The 20,575-nt window shown below is 44.7% G+C and overlaps 1 protein-coding gene across 10 annotated transcripts in view; it reads right to left on the bottom strand.

The window, feature by feature from the left end:
- The window catches only part of NAV1 (neuron navigator 1), a 289,382-nt gene that overhangs the window by 150,045 nt on the left and 118,762 nt on the right, over nt 1–20,575 (bottom strand). Inside the window, exon 1 of one of the 10 annotated variants that reach the window (XM_073615991.1) lies at nt 13,249–13,443. The exons of the other annotated variants lie outside the window; for them this stretch is intronic. Within the exon in view, the coding sequence (XP_073472092.1) occupies nt 13,249–13,265 (17 nt within the window). The 5' untranslated portion in view covers nt 13,266–13,443. Of the gene's footprint in view, nt 1–13,248; nt 13,444–20,575 lie in introns of those variants that run through there. 10 annotated transcript variants of the gene reach the window in all.

Raw genomic sequence — 20,575 nt, 5'->3', positions numbered from 1 at the left:
CGTCTTATAGCAAAAGCTATTGTCCGCAAAGAGCTTACAATGTTCAAAGGGATCTATTGTTGGAAGGTATCAGTCAGGAGACGTGTACAAACAGTTTTCAAGGCATTAGATATACCATGGAACACAGTTATCAACAAGTGGAGAAACTGCTGAACAACAACGACATTAGCAATAACTGAATGTTCCTCAAAAAGAACAAGAAGAAAACCTGTCTAGGAAGCGGCCAAGAGGCCTAAAACCACATTGCTGCGGGTATTTCTGGCAAGTACTGGTTGTGTACTACATGTGAAATCACCAGTATTCTATATATGTCTGGGCTGTGGGGTACGACGGAAGCCTTTTCTTACTAAAAAAAAAAAAAGCATCTTGTAGTCTGCCAAAAGCATGTAGTATGGTCTGAGACCAAGTTTGAATTTTTTGTCCATAATTGCAAAAAGTATGCTTGGCGCAAAACCAACACAATGCATCACCAAAAAACACCATACCCACAGTGAAGCATGGTGGTGGCAGCATTATGCTTTGAGGTTGCTTTTCCTCAGCTGTAACTGGGGCTTTAGTCAAGGTGGAGACACTTATGAACAGTTCCAAATATCAGTTATTTTTGGCACAAAACCTTCAGGCATCTGCAAAGGAGGAATTTCACCTTTTAGCACAACAATGACCCAAAACATACCTCCAAATCAACAAAAGAATTGCTTCACCAGAAACAGATCAAAGTTTTGGAGTGGCCCAGCCAGAGCCTGAATCCAATGGAAAATCTGTAGGGTGTCCTGAAGAGGTCGGTGCACAGGAGATTGCCTTCACAATCTGACAGATTTAGAGCACTTTTGCAAAGAAAAATGAGCAAAGATTCCCAAGGCAAAATGTGACATGCTCCTACCCCAAAAGACTGAATGCTGTCATAAAATCAAAAGGTGATGCAAAAAAAAAAAAAAAAAAGGAAAATTTCCTATCAAATACCGTAATTTTCCTTTCCTGATGGACTCCATGGCAGCCTACGTGTGGGTTTACCCTGCCTCCTCTCCAATCTTATAGGACCCCCTTCCCATAAGTTTGAGCTCACTGGCAGAGACTGTGTTCCATAACTAGCCAACTCTTTATCCATGGGTGGGAACTCAGTCTGCCATGGAGTCCATCAGGAAAGGAAAATTATGGTAAGTATTTGATAGGAAATTTTCTGTTTTCCTGACGGACTCCATGGCAGCCTACGTGTGGGAAATAACTAGCCAAACCGCACGGGAGGGTATGCTGATCAAAAAAAAACGTTTAATTTGTCCTGTCCACCGACAGGATACTTAAACCAAAGTTTACAGAAGATAAGGATACAGGTTCCAAACAATAATGCGTCATGAAGGTGTTTATGGAGGCCCATGAGGCCGCCCTGCAGATGACAACTGGAGCCACATGTCGGGCCTCCGCCCAGGAAGTTGTGATGCCCCTGGTCGAATGTGCCACCACTGCTTCCGGAGGAGCCAAGCCCTTAGCCTTGTAGGTCTGCTGGATAGTCTAGACAATTCAGGATACTATCGTTCTGGAAGAAGCACGTTTCCCCTTATTTTTTCCAGAGAATAAGACAGTTCTGAACGTGGGCAGAACAATCTCCTGATTCTCATGGAAGACCAACATAACTTTAGGCTTGGAACTGAGCATGGGTATGAGCACCACCCAGTTTGGGAAAAAGGTGAGAAAAGCTTCTTTGTGGCCAATGTGAAGCCCACAAAGAAAGCGGCCTTCGCTGAGAGATCCTTAATGGAAATCGGGTCAGATTCCGTGGTACTAGATCCTGTGAGTGAGTCCAGGACAAGGGAAAGATTCTACTTGGGGAATCTTGGCTTCCTTTGGGGCCTAAGTCTTGTTGCCCCTCTGAAGAACTGCGGGACCAGCGGGCGAATTGCCCATGAAACTCCAGAGAAAGGCGATAGTGCTGAGGCTTGGTCTTTTAGAGAGCTGACCAACAGTGCCAGATCAAGTCCCGACTAAGAAATCTAGGATGTCTTCCACCCCCGGGTCTCTGTATGATCTTCCCATGGATGAGGAGAACTCCACAAACTTGGTCCATATTCTTCCATAGACTTTGTTCGTGCTTGCCCTCCTGGAACTCATGAGGGTTGAAACGAAACCTGAGGCACAGCCAAGGGCTTCAAGCCTCTCTCTCTCAAGAACCAGATCATCAGCTTCAATAGCGCTGGGCATGGGTGCAGGACTGCCCCCTGGGAGAGGAGGTCTGGTCTGAGGGGAGAGGTACTGGCTCATAAAGCTGAGCTGGGTCAGGAGGGGAAACCACGGCCTGTTCGGCCAGTAAGGAGCAACTACCACTATCTCAACGGCCTCTGCACGGAGTCTCTGCAGGAATCAGAGGATGACCGGGAACAGGGGAAAGGCATACGCCTGGCTTAAGCACCACTGATCTGTTAAGGCATCCACCCCGAAAGCCTGGCTGCAGCGGCTCTTAAAGTTGCAGGGGGTGCGAACAAGTCCACTTCGGGATCGGCTTTCAAGGACAGTATCCATTTGAACGTTTCCGAGTGGAGTGACCACTCGTTGTCGTCTAATTGCACACAGGACAAAAAGTCCGCCTGGACGTTCTGGGCCTCGGGAAGATAAACTGCTGAAATGTTGGCCAGGTTCTTCTGGGCACATGCCATGATTGGCTCGACTTCTTGGAGTAGAGCTCCGCCCCCCCCCCCCCCCCCCATCTCTTCACATAGGCGACTGCTGTGGTATTGTCTATTCTTAGCAATACTGATTCCCCTTTCAGGAGATGACTGAAAGCCTGAAGGGCGCAAGAGGCTGCTCGTAGTTCTAGGATATTCGAGCCTGGGATGTGTAGGCTGAGATCTCATCTGTCCTGCGCCAGCTCTGATTTGCAGTGGGCCCCCCATCCGGCACCGCTGGCATCGGTCATGACAATGACCCATGAGACGGGGGCGATGGAGTGGCATGTGAGCAGATTCCTGCACTGTAGCCACCAAAAGAGGCTGTTCCTCATGCCTGTGGTTATGGGTATGAGCTGGCTGCTATCGCCTGAGTCCCTGTTGAGAAACCCCGTTTGGAAGGGACGTAACCTCCAGAGAGCCCATTTGACCATAGGGGCTGTAGAGACTATTGTGTCAATAATTCTGAGGCATTGAAAGGCCCTCAGACGTAAGGAAGTTAGGGCCAAGCTCACCCTGTCCCGTATGACCAGGATCTTCTCCGCCGGCAGAGAGATGGTACTTTCGATTGTGTCGAACTGAGCTCCTAGGTATACCAGGCGCTGTACCGGTTCCAAATAACTTTTTCTAGGTTCAATAACCATCCGAACTCGAGCAGTGTCGCGATGACTTGAGCTCCATGGATCAGTAGCTGCTCCTTGTCTTGGGATAGTAACAGAAGGTCATCGAGATAATGGCTAATAGCTAATAATAGCTATTAGCTATTAATAGCTAATAGCTAATAACAGCTGTATTCCTTTTGTTCTGATGAGGGCCACCACGGCCAGAAGAACTTTCAAGAAGACCCGAGGTGAGGTTGTCAGCCCGAAAGGGAGGCAGGTGAACTGTAGATGTTCTTGCCCGACTGCAAACCGGAGGTATTTGCGCAACTCTTCCGCTACCGGTACAAGAAAATAGGCATCTTTTAGGTCGATTGAGACTAGCCAGTCGCCTGGCTGCACGGCTTGCTGGATGGTAAACATGATCTCCATTATGAATCTTTCGTTCTTTACGAACTTGTTGAAGTATGTTAAATCTATCACCGGGTGCCATGGACCATTTTTCTTCAGTACCAGAAAAAGGGGGGAGTACACTACCTGAAACTCTTCGTCCTTTGGGATGGGTACCATGGCTCCTTGCGCCACCAGCAAGTCCACATAGGACAGTAGCACCTGCTTCTGTTTTTCTGCCCGAGGTAGCAGTGTAGGGATAAACCTGAGGGGAGGAGCCTGATGGTGAAGGACCACATGTGACCTGAACAGACTGTCCTGATGGTCCAGTAGCCTGAGATCGAGGTCGCCCAGACGTGCTGGAAGAGAAGCAAGCGTGTCCCCACCCGACCCGCCTGGGCGCAATCTCAAAACGACTTGGTAGGTTCGCGTCCACTGGATGCCTGGTTCTTGGTGGATTTTTGGAAGGACATCTGACCTCTCTTCCAGTTCCTTCTGAAGTCCTGGCCTGGCCTATAGAAGCGCGCTTCCCTAGAGAGCTCTATGCTGCGTCTTCTCTGCTGGGGTTTCTTCTGACCAAGAAGGCGCTTGTCCTGGGGCAATAACCCCGACTTCCCACCTGTTACCTGGGCTATGGCGCTATCCAGCTTATTGCCGAATAATGAGGGCCCCTTAAAGGGGATCCTACACCAGGCCTGTTTTGACGTCGGGTTGGCAAGCCAAGGGCGCAACCACAAGGCCCGCTTAGCCATGATCGAGGAGAGCATAGCCCGGGCCAACAGCAATGTCAATCGAAGCTTCCCCCAGGAAAGCTGATGCCAGCTTCAACTCCTGCACACCCGAGCCCCTGGCCACCTTTTCCGAGACGCCCCTGAGCACCGAATGCATGTTCTCTGTCCATGCTTCCATCGCCTTCGACATGGCCACGAGGGCCACAGCAGGCTTTCAAGCCATACCAGCCAACCCATAGAACCTTTTGAGGTCTTGATCAATTCTTCTCTTAAGCCCATCTTTAAAGGATACGGCATCTTCAAGAGGAAGTGTAACATGTTTCGCCAAACGCATTAATGCTGTGTCCACTGGGGGGGCATTTTCCAAATGTTTCTCATCCTCGGCTTTAAAGGGGTAGAGCCTTGAGGTTTTGCTTGACAGAGACGTTTTTCTGTCTACTTTGCCCCACTCTTCCGTGATGACGTCTTTCAACTTTGTCAAGAGTGGAAAATTAGAACATTCCTTCCCCAGGTGCCTGAAGAATTGCCTCTGCTTAGCTGGGGATGTGGTAGGCTCCTCCCATTTCAGGGCTTCCTTGACCGCTTTGATTAGTGGTGAAACCATGGTAAAGTCAAAGCCACCGAGGAACTCATCGCCCTCCACCTTGCTGTCTGAATACCTGGGAGATACATTATATGGCGGGGATAGCCCCGGGTCCTCCTGGGCCTCGTCAGCCAGAGAGCCTGAGACAGTGGTGGTCTGGCTCTGTTTGTTGGATGTGCCCCATTCCTTTAGAGACTGCTGCACCACACGCTTTACTAGAGACTCCATCTGTTGGTTTCCAATCCCTCTTTCCCCGACTGCCTGGGCATAGCATACTTCCAATAATGACTTGCCCTCCGGGACTTGTGTCCCACATCCCCAGCAGGCTCTGTGATCTGTCGCAGAGCAGCTGTCATGGTGGGTGCGATGTCTGGAGGAGGAATGGGAACATCTCCTCTGTTGGTGGGTCCTAGACAGGGAGTCATGGCATGTGGACCTAGATGAAGAGTGCCGTAGTTGCGGCCTGGCAGGGTCTCTTTCATCTCCAGGAATGCCCTGGCGATCTGACCTGGAAGGGCTGACAAACAAGGGAGAAAGGAATAGACATGCCATTAGCACGAGATTCTGGCCCTCTCCCTCCACCCACAAATACCTTGTGCATGAGGGCTGACCGCAAGTAGGCGGTGACCTGTCCATGGCACCGGGAGGAAACGCTCTTGTGGGGAGCAATAGTCCTAGGACAGGAGCAGAATGAAAGTTTACATGGAGAGAAGAAGAAGAAAAAAAGTTTGCTTCCCCTTTAAGAACTGCTCCACCACCCACAAACCACAGGTAAGAGGTAGTGTCTCACCACTTTAGCAGATGCACAGGGTTTTGGGGAAGCTGCCCCTCACTGCTCGCAGGATTTCCCACAGGGGCTGAGCAGCTTTTTAAAACCCCCGCCTTGGTGACGTCATGCCCCCCCCCCCGAGAGCTCCGGCCATAAGGCTTCTGCCTGGCTGTCAGAACCTCCACCGAGCCGCGCATGCGCGAAACCAAGCCTCGCATGCGTGGAGACCTCTCGCGGCCAGGAAGCACTACGGTGTCCTGGAACGCAGAAGCATTCCAGCCGCCATGAACAGCCAGAGGAGCCAGGGAAAGTAAAGTAAGGGGGAGAGAGTAAACAAAGATCACATAAGAGACTGCCATGGAGGTACTGATGAAACAGGCACGTTTTCAGACCATGCCAGTCAGCTGCACCATGCTGGACGTCCATCCTGGGCATACACAGGCCAGCTCCCCCACGACCGGGACAATATGCCTGGAGCCACTCACCCGCCCATTGCTGGGCCCTGGGCTCTCATGCTGCTTCATCCGTATGACTGACTCTGGCCTGCAGGGGCTCATTCATCCGGAATGGACATCAAGAAAAAAACGTAAGTGCATATGCTGTATTGGTCCAGGAAGGAGGACAAAAAAGGAACGCAGTCTCTGGCACTGAGCTCAAAGTTATGGGAATGGGGTCCTATAAGATTGGAAGGGAGGAGGGGTAAACCCACACATAAGCTGCCATGGAATCCGTCAGGAAAGTACTATTTAAAGGGTGTGTATGTTTATGCAATCACGTTATTGTATGTTTTTATTTCCCCCTTTAAAGATTAGTTTTTAATTGAATTGCACACATTATAGGTCAGATTAAGTGATTTATCTTGGTTTGATTTTTTTCGCACCTCAAAAATCTGCCATTTTTACAGAGGTGTGTAGACTTTTTATATCCATTGTATCTTTTAGTCTGCTAAATATACCAATAAAAGCATTTTGTTATCTGTTCAATAAGTAAGTAAATGTGTTTTATCCTGTCATATGAGTTTGCAATTTCATGTGCACTCTGACTCTGCACTGAAATCTCAAGCAATGTTATCAGTCTGCCCTGTTAACCCTTGTGAACCTTCCCTATGTTCTGGAGATGAAGAGAGGAGGAGGTGTTCTATAGTCTTAACACACCTTCTGTACTATGGTGACAATGCTGCACCTCCATAGATACAGTACAGTGAGTGATCATTATCACCCTGGTACAAGAATTGTGATACTTGCAGGATCACCATTAAAGAAAAAATTTTGAAAAAAAATGGAGCCACCACATATATGACTGATAGGTTTCGACATTTTCCATTTTTGTTCTCGAGTTCAGACACTTTAATATCTGCTCCTGTTCAGACACAACATACCTTATTTAACATTAAACCAACTATATGTTAAAGCAGTACAATGGAAGGTCCGCCTATAATATCCAGGCCCCCTAAACCCTGTTAAAATCTCTTGCTGTAAGTATGAGTTACCTCTAAAGAAAAAAAACTAGATTTTGTACTTGCCTTAGCTTTGTCCTCTACAACACTGGGTGTGATGCCATGCTTCCGGGAAGACTTCTGAGAAATGCAGAGCAGGCCAAATATCACTAGAAGACACGTCAGTCCATTGCAAGTGTCTTCTTGTGAGATTTGGGCTGCTCTATATTCCCCAGGATCTCACTAGAAGCAGTAAGATGATCACTGCCAGACGTCAGGGATAAGGTAATTATACATTCTAACTTTTTTTCTTTACAGATATATTTGTACTTTCAGCAGTGATTTTTACTGGAGGGGGGGGCTGGAAATTATGAGCAGGCATTGTTGTCTAAAGCAAGGTTCACTTTACATAAGTTGTGTTATGCCAATACCACAAAGCAACGATAGAAGAGTCAGCTCTTACACCAGCATGCCTGGCACAGATATTACCAGGTGGCCCCTTTTTTCCTGAAAATTTTTTAATTTTTTTATATATTCTGGTGAAGGGAGGAGGAGGAGGAAATAAACCCAAGATGGATGGGAACACCCAAACCTAAAGGTGCCAAGAATGGATGGGAACACCCAAACCTAAAGGCACCAAGAACCATGCCAAAAATATCAGGGCATGGGAGTTTCCAAGTTCCTACAAGACTCTACCTGTACCTGAAATATTGGATGAAATATTGGATGGGCTGGCCCTCGATATATAAGTTGGACTGACCCTTTGGGGGGACATTTAAAAGAAAGCATAATCATTTTTCTGAGATGAAAATAAACGAACATTTGAAAGTAAACTGTCAGCCTCCACAATATGTTGGCAGTAGCCTACAAGAATTGTCAAGTCATGCTTGTTCAATTTCCTTTTATGTGTAGTAAATTTTCTTGGCAACAGAAGCTTAAACAAATAGCACACACTATTACGAGATCAGTCGAGAACTTACAGTAGGAAGATGTTAAGGCTAGTCATATTCTAATTCAAGGCCACTAGGCATTACCAACTATCCTTGTATTAGTCCCTTGTGAATTTGCTTTTATTCATAAAGTTCAATAAAACTACTTCAGTCTATCAAAAGCAGCATGACATTTGTAAAATATTTTTGTCCACATTAAGCACATTAATTTAAACAACATGTCCACGACAAAGAACATTTGTTTAATGTATATGACACTTTGGCCTTATTTTATAACATTTTCCACAGTATAATGGAGCACAATAATCTACTGTAACAAATCAGAAATCACTGCATGCATGTCAATTTCTAATTTCTAATTGTTTGATTGATGTTAGTACACATTGTTGTTCCTGGCACTTAGTTATTGAATTTAAAAAAAAAAAAATGTTTTAACATACTATACTTGTTTTAGTCAGAATGGGGCAAATGAGTTGTGACTGCTGTAAATTTTAACACATTGCTTTGCTTTTTGCCTTTTAAAAAAGCACTTCTGTGAGCACAAATAAAGTATACACTGTTTTTATGAGATGATTTGACATAACAATTAATTTCTTTCAGCTTGCAGGATTCCCTACTGGCCATTAGGACCTGACCCTATCTACCCCCTCTCTAAGGTCTCAGAAGAGTCATTGCAGTGATCCCTATGGGCTACATCGCAAAGAATATAAAAGCATGCAGTGTATATGTTGTAAAGAGCTAAAATAGCATAATTTGCGCAATTCTCTGTATTTTTCTCTTCATGGAGGTCAAGCTGAGTGTCATTGACTCACTGAGGTCTTGTCAGTTGGATATTTTACAGCTGGATATAAGGTAAACCACTGAGCTGCTGCATTCCCCCTTTCATACATTATTACAGTCATTTGCCCACACTGTTAATTCAGCTGCCGCTCCAGTCTCTACTTAATTATCATAAACGTGTAAAGGGTAGCAGCACAAAGCAAACCCCACTGGTGACCCTCCAACTCTATTTATTTTTTAACTTGTTAGTAACTAAATTTATTTTTTTTTCTTTTCAAATTCCTTTTTTGAGGGCAGTTTCAAATGCACTGATAATGAATTACAATTAAATTACAGGATGCTTCTTTACAAGTTAGTACTGTTCACAGTCAACCCCTTTACTACTGAAAGGTCACAGACAGTCACAAACTCACATTTCTTTCAATTTTGTAACGTAGGCTTCTCATGGATCAACATGGACAATTTGGCACTATATTTTTGTGACTTTCTTCTATTTTTACTACACCACTTGTTCTGTTAAAAGTTAGCAACTGTAGGCCCCATGTACCCTGGGCATTTAGCCCGTTCATGAGATTCTGCTGTTTTTATTTCCAATATTTTTGATGAGAATTTCAAAGAAGATATAGACAATGTTGTACAGTAAATCATCATGGTTACAAGGCCACAAAGCTTCCACATATATAATACATTTACACAATAGAACGATCGGGGGTCAATTTGATACAAGATCTCAAATATCTTACTCACTTGGGCACAGAAAATATGTGGCTAAGGCCCATATTGAGTTATGCAAATAGATTTTAAAAAATACAAACTATTCTAACTTTTACCGAAAAATTACTAAGGTTCCAGAATCTATTATATAATAAACCTATTATATAAAAAATCAGTCCCCCTAAGGCGGGGGACTGGCCAAACTTTACAGCTTGCCTACTTTACACAGGGTCACATATAACCTTCAGCAAATGGAGGATGGCCTTGTTATCCTTATATAATGAGCGGATGTCCCACTAGATCCAGAAAGGATCTTCCGCAACAAAAGAAATAGACAGAAAAAAGATAGTAAAGAACAGGGAGAAAAGAAAAAAGTGAGGAGTACGAAGTACAGCATGCCAACCATCTATTCCCGTAAACACAACCTAAACAGAAGCAGTCTGGGAGTTATCAGTCAGATATTTAACCCAGGGGTCCCAGTATTTCTCATATGATTTGACTCTATTGTTCAATATGGCCGAAAAATGCTTATTTACCATGATCCAAGATAGCTTAGTCTTGAAATTCTGTTATTTTCATGCGGATGGAAGGCACAGGTGTATTGTCCAGTAACAATGCAAGCAGCCTGCGCACCAAGTGGTAGAACATTTTAGTTATGGAAAGTAAGAAGTCTGCATTTCAAGTATTCGTCCCTGGAAGCATACTGCCCTAAACATTTGTACTACTCTGCCAGCAGTGAAGAGGGACAGAGCACATGTACCTTCCACCTACAAGAAAACACTGAAATCTCAGGCACAGAGGCTAAAATCCCATTGTGCATGAGGCCTTACTCTGAAGGCCTACTTTCTTAGCCATCACAGTCAATATATACAGTGGAGAAAATAATTATTTGATCCCCTGCAGATTTTGTAAGTTTGCCCACTTACAAAGAAATGAAGGGTCTATAATTTTTATCATAGTTGTATTTTAAACGATAGAGACAATTTCAACCAGAAATCCTAAAAAAAAACACATGATACAAATGTTATAAACTGAGTTGCAGTTCAGTGAGTAAAATAAGTATTTGATCCCCTACCAACCAAGAATAATTCTGGCTCCCACAGGCTGGCTACTGTATGTGCTCACGTGGTACAAAGATTAGTCCTGTGAAATCAAGAATGTGCTCCTAACGACAACTTGTTACGTGTATAAAAGACACCTGTCCACAGAATCTCTTTCTTCCATTCAAACCTCACCATCATGGGCAAGACCAAAGAGCTGTCAAAGGACGTCAGGAACAAGATTGTAGACCTGCACAAGGCTGGAATGGGCTACAAGATCATCAGCAAAAAGCTTGGTGAGAAGGAGACAACTGTTGGAGCGATTATTCGCAAAAACAAGAAATACAAAATAACCATCAATCACCCTTGGTCTGGAGCTCCATGCAAGATTTTGCATCATGGGGTAAGGATGATCATGAGAAAAGTGTTGGATCAGCCCAGAACTACGTGGGAGAAGCTTGTGAATGATCTCAAAGCAGTTGGGACCACAGTCACCATGCAAACCAAGACAATACACCGCCATGGATTGTAATCCTGCAGCACCCGCAAGGTCCTCCTTCTCAAGAAGGCACATATACAGGCCCATATAAAGTTTGCCAATGAACATCTAAATGATTCAGAAAAGGATTGGGGGAAAGTACTGTGGTCAGATGAGACCAAAATTTAGCTCTTTGGCATTAACTTGCCGTGTTTGGGGAAGACAAATTATGACTATGACCCTAAGAACACATCCCTACAGTTAAGCACAGAGATGGAAACATTATGCTTTGGGGTTGTTTCTCTGTTAAAGGTACAGGCCGACTTTGACACATTGAGGGGCCAATGGGCAGGGCCATGTATTGTAAAATCTTGGATGAGAACCTTCTTCCCTCAGCCAGAACACTCAACATGGGTCATGGATGGGTCTTCCAGCATGACAATGACCTAGAACATACCGCCAAGGCAACAAAGGAGTGGTTCAAGAAGAAGCACATCAAGGTCATGGAGTGGCCTAGCCAGTCTGCAGACCTTAATCCTATAGAAAATTTATGGAGGAAGCTGAAACTTCGAGTTGCTAAGCGACAGCCAAGAAACCATAAGGATTAAGAGAAGATCTGTAAAGAAGAGTGGACCAAAATCCCTCCTGAGATGTGTGCAAACCTGGTAACCAACTACAAGAAATGTCTTACCTCTGTGCTTGCCAACAAGGGTTTCTCTACTAAGTGCTAATGTTTTGCTTGGGGATCAAATTTCTTATTTTACTCACTGAACTGCAACTCAATTTCTAACATTTGTATCATAAGCTTTTTTTCTGGATTTTTGGTTGATTTTCTGTCTCTATTGTTTAAAATACACCTATGATAAAAGAACTTACAGACCCTTCATATCTTTGTAAGTGGGCAAACTTACAAAATATGCAGTGGATCAAATAAATATTTTCTCCACTGTAGAGGTTGATTTACTAAAACTGGAGAGTGAAAAATCTGGTGCAGATCTGCAAAGAAACCAATCAGCTTTCAGTTTTTTTTTTTTGGTCAAAGCTTTATTGAACAAGCTGAAGTTAGAATCTGACTGGCTACCATGCACAGCTGTGCCAGTATTTGCACTCTCCAGTGTAATATATCAACCCCATAGTCTTAATGGGACTGACTGCATGCACCTTATATTAGGCTTATCCATCACCCCCACCTCCTTAAGCCAGCTTGGTACTGGAATGCATATCTGTACGTGTCCATCAGCCATTCTCAACCTTGGGTTCTGTGGAGCCCTACAGTTCCTCCAGAGGTTGCTAAGGGTTCCACAAGTTGTGGCTTATTGACCTCTGAAGGTGCGTGCATTGTTCTTCTGGGTCAAACCCCACTCGGCAAAACCAACAGAATGGCACCAATAATCTTTTTTGCAGTTTGTGAGGAGGGCAATCTGACCACCATTGTGAGGGGGGTATTCTTTTTTTTTTTTACTAAGCTCCAATAAAAAGGGCATTTTTCCCACTGACTTCCGAAGAATTATTTAAGCAGGTGTTCCCTCAGAACTGAAAATGATTTCAAGAGTTCTTTTGGGGTAAAATGGTTTGCTAAAATACATAATGATAATAGGAGTCGATGAGCCGCTATCGTCTTTGATTTTCAACACTTGGACATACCAGAGCCCCTTTGTGGGTCTCAAAATACAGGTACAACATAAGAACATAAGCACCTGTACATTATATTTAAGTTAAACAGTAATACATAAAAAAAGGGAACATATATACATGAGGCACTGTATTTTCATTTAAATCATTAACATGTCAACTGCTCTGTCCCTCCCTCCGCAGGACCCCCGCCCTCAGAACACTACATGAATGCATTACATTGACTGCAGAAACAATGACAGATACAGTGCAACCCTCTCCTACATAAGCATAATGAGGTTCAGTCACACGCTCTATTCTGGCAACTGATACAGAAAGACAAAGGAACAAAAATGGTGCTAAAAATCTTCATAATGAAAGTATATCAAATGATCATGAATAGACCATGAAAAGGTATCCTGGTGAATATTTTTAAATCTATATAGACAACACGCAACAGCTATGTACTATGTCCATTCATACAAACAGAGGGGTGTGTCTGGTCACGGTATACCTTTCTGTGTCCCCCATGCAGCTCTGTCAGAATCTTTCTGTTCATTGTTCGTAGCGCAGTGGTAGGGGGGAGTAGGCTAAGAGACAGCTAGAGAAGGGACCCTGCACATGGCTATAGAGAACACAGATGTGAAATGCTCTGCACCTCCAGCTGTCACCAAGGAACACAGCCAAGAGATTACTAACCCTTTCCACACCCTGCACAAGATGGGGACACTCCTCCAGAATAATTAACTCCTTCCCTGCCAGAGACTTAAACACCACAACACCGCCACTATCTAACTTGCTTCATCTCCACTGACTAGTACCAGACATTTCATGGGTTTAGCACTAAAGCATCTACGATAAGTTGCATTATAGTTTTCTAGTAATTAATAAAGATGATGCAACTTATGAATTCTACATAGCATTCATATCTAGTAAAAAAGGTTTTTTTCTTTTTGGTCCTATTTTTAGCATGTGTCCAGTTAGCACAAGCCCGGTGCAGAATAGAGAATAGTTACTGTATGATATGCCCAGCCACAACGGTTTGTAGTTACAGACACATTGCAGACTACCTTATGGCCAGACACAATGCACAACAGCTAAATGCCAAGAAATATTATAGTGACAACAGGCCAGGACAAACACTAGGAGCCAAAAGCCATTGCTAACTTTTCACAGCCTTTTCAATTGCAGTCAGTGGAGGTATATGTTCCAAGACTCCTTACTTTCTGGCTCATGAACTGGAAAATCAACATTATAATTTCTACATTAAAGAATATCCAATGCCAATACAGTATTTTTTTTCTTTTATTTAAATAGACTGTGCCTAAAACCCCTGTCAGTAAATTTTGTCATCTCCTGATGGGGGGCATTAACGTGATTGTAAAGTCTTGTTTTTTAAAAATAACAAACATGTTATACTTACCGCCTCTGTGAAGATTGGTTTTGCACAGAGCAGCCCAAATCCTCCTCTTCTCGGGTCCCTCTTTGCTGCTCCTGGCCCCTCCCTCTTAGCGAGTGCCCCCACAATAAGCAGCTTCCTAAGGGGGCACTGGAGCTGAGTCACAGCTCCATGTGTCCATTAGGACATGGAGTCCGGGCCCCGCCTCCTCCCCCCTGATTGACTGACTGATTTTGATTGACAGCCGTGGGAGTCAATAACACATTTGCTGTGTCTCAGCCAATTCAGGAAGAGTGTCTTGGATGGCTTAGACATTTGTGGACATTGCTGAAGAGAGATGGGGTTCAGGTAAGTAATTAGGGGGTGCTGGGGGGCCAGCACCCCCTAAGATAAAAAACCTTCTGCCTTTACAACTCATTTAATTCAATTCTTATCCCACCAACACAACAAGAAGGGAGAGGAAATCTCTTCAAAATGATGGAAAATCCTTCTTATGCCCTGTCCACGACCTTGGATGGTTTTTCCGACGGAATTCCGCTCAAGCTTGCCTTGCATACACACGGTCACACAAAAGTTCTCTGAACTTTCGACCGTCAAGAATGCGGTGACGTACAACACTACGACAAGCCGAGAAAATGAAGTTCAATGCTTCCAAGCATGCGTCGAATTGTTTCCGAGCATGCGTAGGAATTTTGCATGTCGGAATTGCTACAGACGATCAGAATTTCTGATAGGAACTTTTTCCGTCCGAAAAATAGAGAACCTGCTCTCAATCTTTTGCTGGCGGAAATTCCGCCAGCAAAAGTCCGATGGAGCATACACATGGTCCGAATTTCCGACCAAAAGCTCACATCGGACTTTTGCTGGCGGAATTTCCAATCGTGTGTACAGGGCATTAGACAGTTATAACCAGAACAAGTGTGCGCCATTCAAATATTTACCCTCTATTTTTGATGACAATTTAAAACATTCAGTCCAGGTGAGAATGGTCACAAGGAAATAAAAAGGCTAAGTGAATCTCCTCAATGGAGGCAGGGACAGCATTTAAGACCAAAAAAAAAAAAAAAAGAAAACCTGAATTTATGGAAGACCTACCACTACTAAAATCTAAAATGAATCACCAAGGGACCAAGCTCTATATGCTTAATCTTATTTTGCTCTGTGGCCCTGTTGTGTGTTTCATATCCTGTTGGTGCTGGATGTAGCTCCACCCTGAGCAGCAGCCCAACTTGTGGGTGTTCCTGTTAGGAAGTTACCACCAGCACTGTAGTCACTGCCCTTCTCCTTTGCTGACTTAATGCATCTCTCCTCTGCTGTGGCAGAATCATTTCTTGAAATTCCCCCAGAGGAAGCTGACAAAGGGATGATACAAATTATACTGCCACAGCACTGGCAGGGCTGTGTACTCAGCCACCGCCTGTAAATGTTCGCCATCCTCTGTTGCGTGGATGCACCTCAGGGAACTTCTGACACAGATTGGGCAGCCTTTGTTTACAAGCAACAGCTACACAACAGCCCTGCCAGTCTTGACTGTAGCAGTATAGTCTGTATAACTTCCAATGTGGTCAGACAGCAGTGAGGAAGGATGGGGGTGGGGGTAGTTGTAAGTTGTCATGGGTCAGAACGGGACCAAGTGCTTCTTGACTCCCTTTAAATTCAGATTTTTACAATGTAGTGATACTTCTTTTCTAATTTATTTATCCTTGAGTTATGCTCAAACCATGTAGAGTAGTTAAAATATGCCCAGATAAGCAATAAAATGTTCAAGCACTAAGGTGGTTAGTTACAATATACCTTGTGGAAACATTACATTATTATTAATCACATTATATTTTAAACCATTATTTCACTTTAAAAAAACAAAACAAAAAAAACTATGCAGTCACACTTCAACCATCCATGCCTCTTCTCTGGTAATGTACCTATGGACCAACCTCGCAATAGCAAGTGCCTCCTATCACTATAGGAGGGAGCGCCATCCATTTCCAGAGGGCAGTATATGCGCAGTGTGCTCTCTCTCTCACCTGTCGCAGCCACTGAGCTCATCCGGGCCTATTTGTAAAGGTGCCTGTAAATTATTATGGATGACTGGGCCGGGTTTGGTTCATGTGAGGTTTGGTGAACGCATTGGAAGTCCGTAAACACTGACCTTAGCACTGAACCCTATTAAAGTCTAGTTGAGGCAAAACTATTCTTTCTGCCCTTTTTCAAGACTAAAAGGCAGATTATTGTTGGAAAAAGGTCATAGAGAGCTGGAAACTGCCATAGGGCACGTATCAATGTAAAAAAAAAAAAAGCTCAAAGTGGGGATTGAACCCTCTTATTCATTTTTTTTCGTACTGTGCCTTGTCTTCTTTAAAAATGGAAAAAATTATGGGGATCCCCTTAAAATTTAAACTAGGCCCTTATCTAGGCATGTGGCCTGAGTGGCCAGGAAAAGGGATGGCAGCAAGCATGCACTCTAGGGATCAGCTTTGAGTTCGAGCCGAACTCATGTTCGACTCGAACATCAGCTGTTCGCCAGTTCGCCGAACAGCGAACAATTTGGGGTGTTCGTGGCAAATTCGAAAGCCGCGGAACACCCTTTAAAAGTCTATGGGAGAAATCAAAAGTGCTAATTTTAAAGGCTTATATGCATGGTATTGTCATAAAAAGTGTTTGGGGACCTGGGTCCTGCCCCAGGGGACATGGATCAATGCAAAAAACAGTTTTAAAAACTGCCATTTTTTCGGGAGCAGTGATTTTAATAATGCTTAAAGTGAAACAATAAAAGTGTAATATTCCTTTGAATTTCTTACCTGGGGGGGTCTATAGTATGCCTGTAAAGGGGCGCATGTTTCCCATGTTTAGAACAGTCTGACAGCAAAATGACATTTCAAAGGATAAAAAAGTCATTTAAAACTACTCGCGGCTATTAATGAATTGCCGGTCCGGCAATACACATGAAAGTTCATTGTTAAAAAAAAAAAATTATGTGGGGGTCCCCCTAAATTCCATACCAGGCCCTTCAGGTCTGGTATGGATATTAAGGGGAACCCCCGCCAAAATTAAAAAACAAAAAAAATGGCGTGGGGTCCCCCTCAAAATCTATACCAGACCCTTTAGGTCTGGTATGGATTTTAAGGGGAACCCCGCGCCAAAATTTAAAAAAAAAATGGAGTGAGGTCCCCCCAAAAATCCATACCAGACCTTTATCCGAGCATGCAACCTGGCAGGCCGCAGGAAAAGAGGGGGGACGAGAGAGTGGCCCCCCTTCCTGAACCGTACCAGGCCACATGCCCTCAACATTGGGAGGGTGCTTTGGGGTAGCCCCCCAAAACACCTTGTCCCCATGTTGATGGGGACAAGGGCCTCATCCCCACAACCCTTGCCCGGTGGTTGTGGGGGTCTGCGGGCGGGGGGCTTATCGGAATCTGGAAGCCCCCTTTAACAAGGGGACCCCCAGATCCTGGCCCTCCCCCTGTGTGAAATGGTAAGGGCCTACCATTTCACAAAAAAACTGTCAAAAATGTTAAAAATGACAAGAGACAGTTTTTGACAATTCCTTTTTTTAAATGCTTCTTCTTTCTTCTTTCTTCTATCTTCTATCTTCCTTCAGTTTCTTCCTCCATCTTCTTCTTCTTCTGGTTCTTCCTCCGGTGTTCTCGTCCGGCATCTTCCTCAGCGGTGTCTTCTTCCCTTCTTCTCCTCAGGCCACTCCGCATACATGATGGCATGATGGGAGGCTCCCAATGTGTGACGCTTCTCCTCTTCTGACGGTTCTTAAATATCGGGGGGCGGGGCCACCAGGTGACCCCGCCCCCTCTGACACACGGGGACTTGACGGGGACTTCCCTGTGGCATTCCCCGTGACGTCAGAAGGGGCGGGGTTATGTAACTGGTGACCCGCCCCCTCTGACATCACGGGGAATGCCACAGGGAAGTCCCCGTCAAGTCCCTGTGCGTCAGAGGGGCGGGGTCACCTGGTGGCCCCACCCCCCCGTTATTTAAGAACCGTCAGAAGAGAAGCGTCACACAGCGGGAGCCTCCCATCATGCCATCATGTATGCGGAGCGGCCCGAGGAGAAGATGGGAAGAAGACGGCACGGAGGAAGATGCCGGACGAGAACACCGGAGGAAGAACCAGAAGAAGAAGAAGATGGAGGAAGAAACCGAAGGAAGATAGAAGATAGAAGAAAGAAGAAGCATTTCAATAAAGGAATTGTCTAAAACTGTCTCTTGTCATTTTTAACATTTTTGACAGTTTTTTGTAAAATGGTAGGGGTGCTTGTATACCCCTTACCATTTCACACAGGGGGGGAGGGCCGGGATCTGAGGTCCCCTTGTTAAAGGGGGCTTCCAGATTCCGATAAGCCCCCCGCCCACAGACCCCCACAACCACCAGGCAAGGGTTGTGGGGATTAGGCCCTTGTCCTCATCAACATGGGGACAAGGTGTTTTGGGGGGCTACCCCAAAGCACCCTCCCAATGTTGAGGGCATGTGGTCTGGTACGGTTCAGGAGGGGGGGGGGCGCTCTCTCGCCCCCCCTCTTTTCCTGCGGCCTGCCAGGTTGCGTAATTGGATAAGGGTCCGGTATAGATTTTGAGGGGGACCCCACGCCATTTTTTAAAATTTTGGCCGGGGTTCCCCTTAATATCCATACCAGACGTGAAGATCCTGGTATGGCATTTAGGGGGACCTCCACGTCTTTTTTTTAATTTTGGTTCGGGGTTCCCCTGTGGGGAATTCCCATGCAGTTTTTATCAATGAACTTTTATGTGTATTGTCGGACTGGCAATTCATTAATAGCTGCAAGTAGTTTTAAATGATTTTTTTTCCTTTGAAATGTCATTTTGCTGTCAGACTGTTCTAAACACGAGAAACATGCGCCCCTTTACAGGCATACTATAGACGCCCCCGGGTACTAAATTGAAAGGAATATTACACTTTTATTGTTTCACTTTAAGCATTATTAAAATCACTGCACCCGAAAAAACGTCCGTCTTTAAAACTTTTTTTGCACTGATCCATGTCCCCTGGGGCAGGACCCAGGTCCCCAAACACTTTTTATGACAATAACTTGCATATAAGAGTTTAAAATTAGCACTTTTGATTATTCATGTTCGTGTCCCATAGACTTTAACGGTGTTCGTGTGTTTGAACAAATTTTTTGCCTGTTCACAAGTTCTGGTGGGAACCGAACAGGGGGGTGTTCGGCTCATCCCTAATGCACTCCCTCCCCCTCCATCCTTCCATTCTCTACTGTGCCAGGCCACATGCCTTTCAACACTGGAAGGGTACCATGAAAGTATCATGTCCAAGTGTTGGGGACAAAAAGCCTCTTCCCACGTTTGATCCCCAAAAAGGATGTAGGTTTGTGAGAGGGAGGCTTACAGAAATCGGGAAGCCCCTTTAGAAAAAGGAGGCCCAAATATCCATCCACTCCCAAAAGAATGAGTACAGAGGTACATTAGTACTTTCCCTAAAAAAAGAGTGAAAATGTCAATAAACGGACTTATGCCCCGTACACACGATTGGATTTTCCGACGGAAAATGTGTGATAGGACCTTGTTGTCGGAAATTCCGACCGTGTGTGGGCTCCATCACACATTTTCCATCGTATTTTCCGACACACAAAGTTTGAGAGCTTGCTATAAAATTTTCCGACAACAAAATCCGTTGTCGGAAATTCCGATCGTGTGTACACAAATCCGACGGACAAAGTGCCACGCATGCTCAGAATAAATAAAGAGATGAAAGCTATTGGCCACTGCCCCGTTTATAGTCCCGACGTACGTGTTTTACGTCACCGCGTTTAGAACGATTTTCCGACAACTTTGTGTGACCGTGTGTATGCAAGACAAGTTTGAGCCAACATCCGTCGGAAAAAATCCTAGGATTTTGTTGTCGGAATGTCCGAACAAAGTCCGACCGTGTGTACGGGGCATAACGCTGTGAAAAATTTAAAGCGGAGTTCCACTCAAATTTTTAACTTAATCTTACCCCCTTCAGTTGATTGCATAGATGTTCAAATGGCGCAGGAAAATTTTTTTTATCACTGTAATTACCTTTATATTGTACTTTATTGTGGCACTTCCTGTCTCTCCTTCCATGGGAGTAGGTGTGTTTATGGCCTTTCCCCGGCGCCGCACTGTCTCCTGGGAGCTTAGTGTCAGGCTTCCCAAGATTCAGTGCGGGAACAATGATCATGCTTGTGAACAAGCTGTGAATGAACAGCATTCACCGCATCCAGGAAATCAATGCTTGTGGGCTTCACATGCCCACAAGCAAGATGGAAACAGCCAGCATCACATTTTTAAAGTTATTCTTCAGTACGAAAACAGACAGAGGCGGAAATATTACACCCAAACTGTGAGTATTATTTTGGGATTAGCAAAGTGTCTCAATGACCTAAAAAAAAAAAAAAAAAAGATTGGTCGCCGGACTCCCACTTTAAGTGGA

The sequence above is a fragment of the Aquarana catesbeiana genome, linkage group LG02, assembly GCF_042186555.1.
Source record: "Aquarana catesbeiana isolate 2022-GZ linkage group LG02, ASM4218655v1, whole genome shotgun sequence".
NCBI classification, from domain to species: Eukaryota; Metazoa; Chordata; class Amphibia; order Anura; family Ranidae; genus Aquarana; species Aquarana catesbeiana.
Note: the sequence above shows the minus strand (reverse complement) of the source record. Positions and strands in the feature narration are given on the sequence as shown.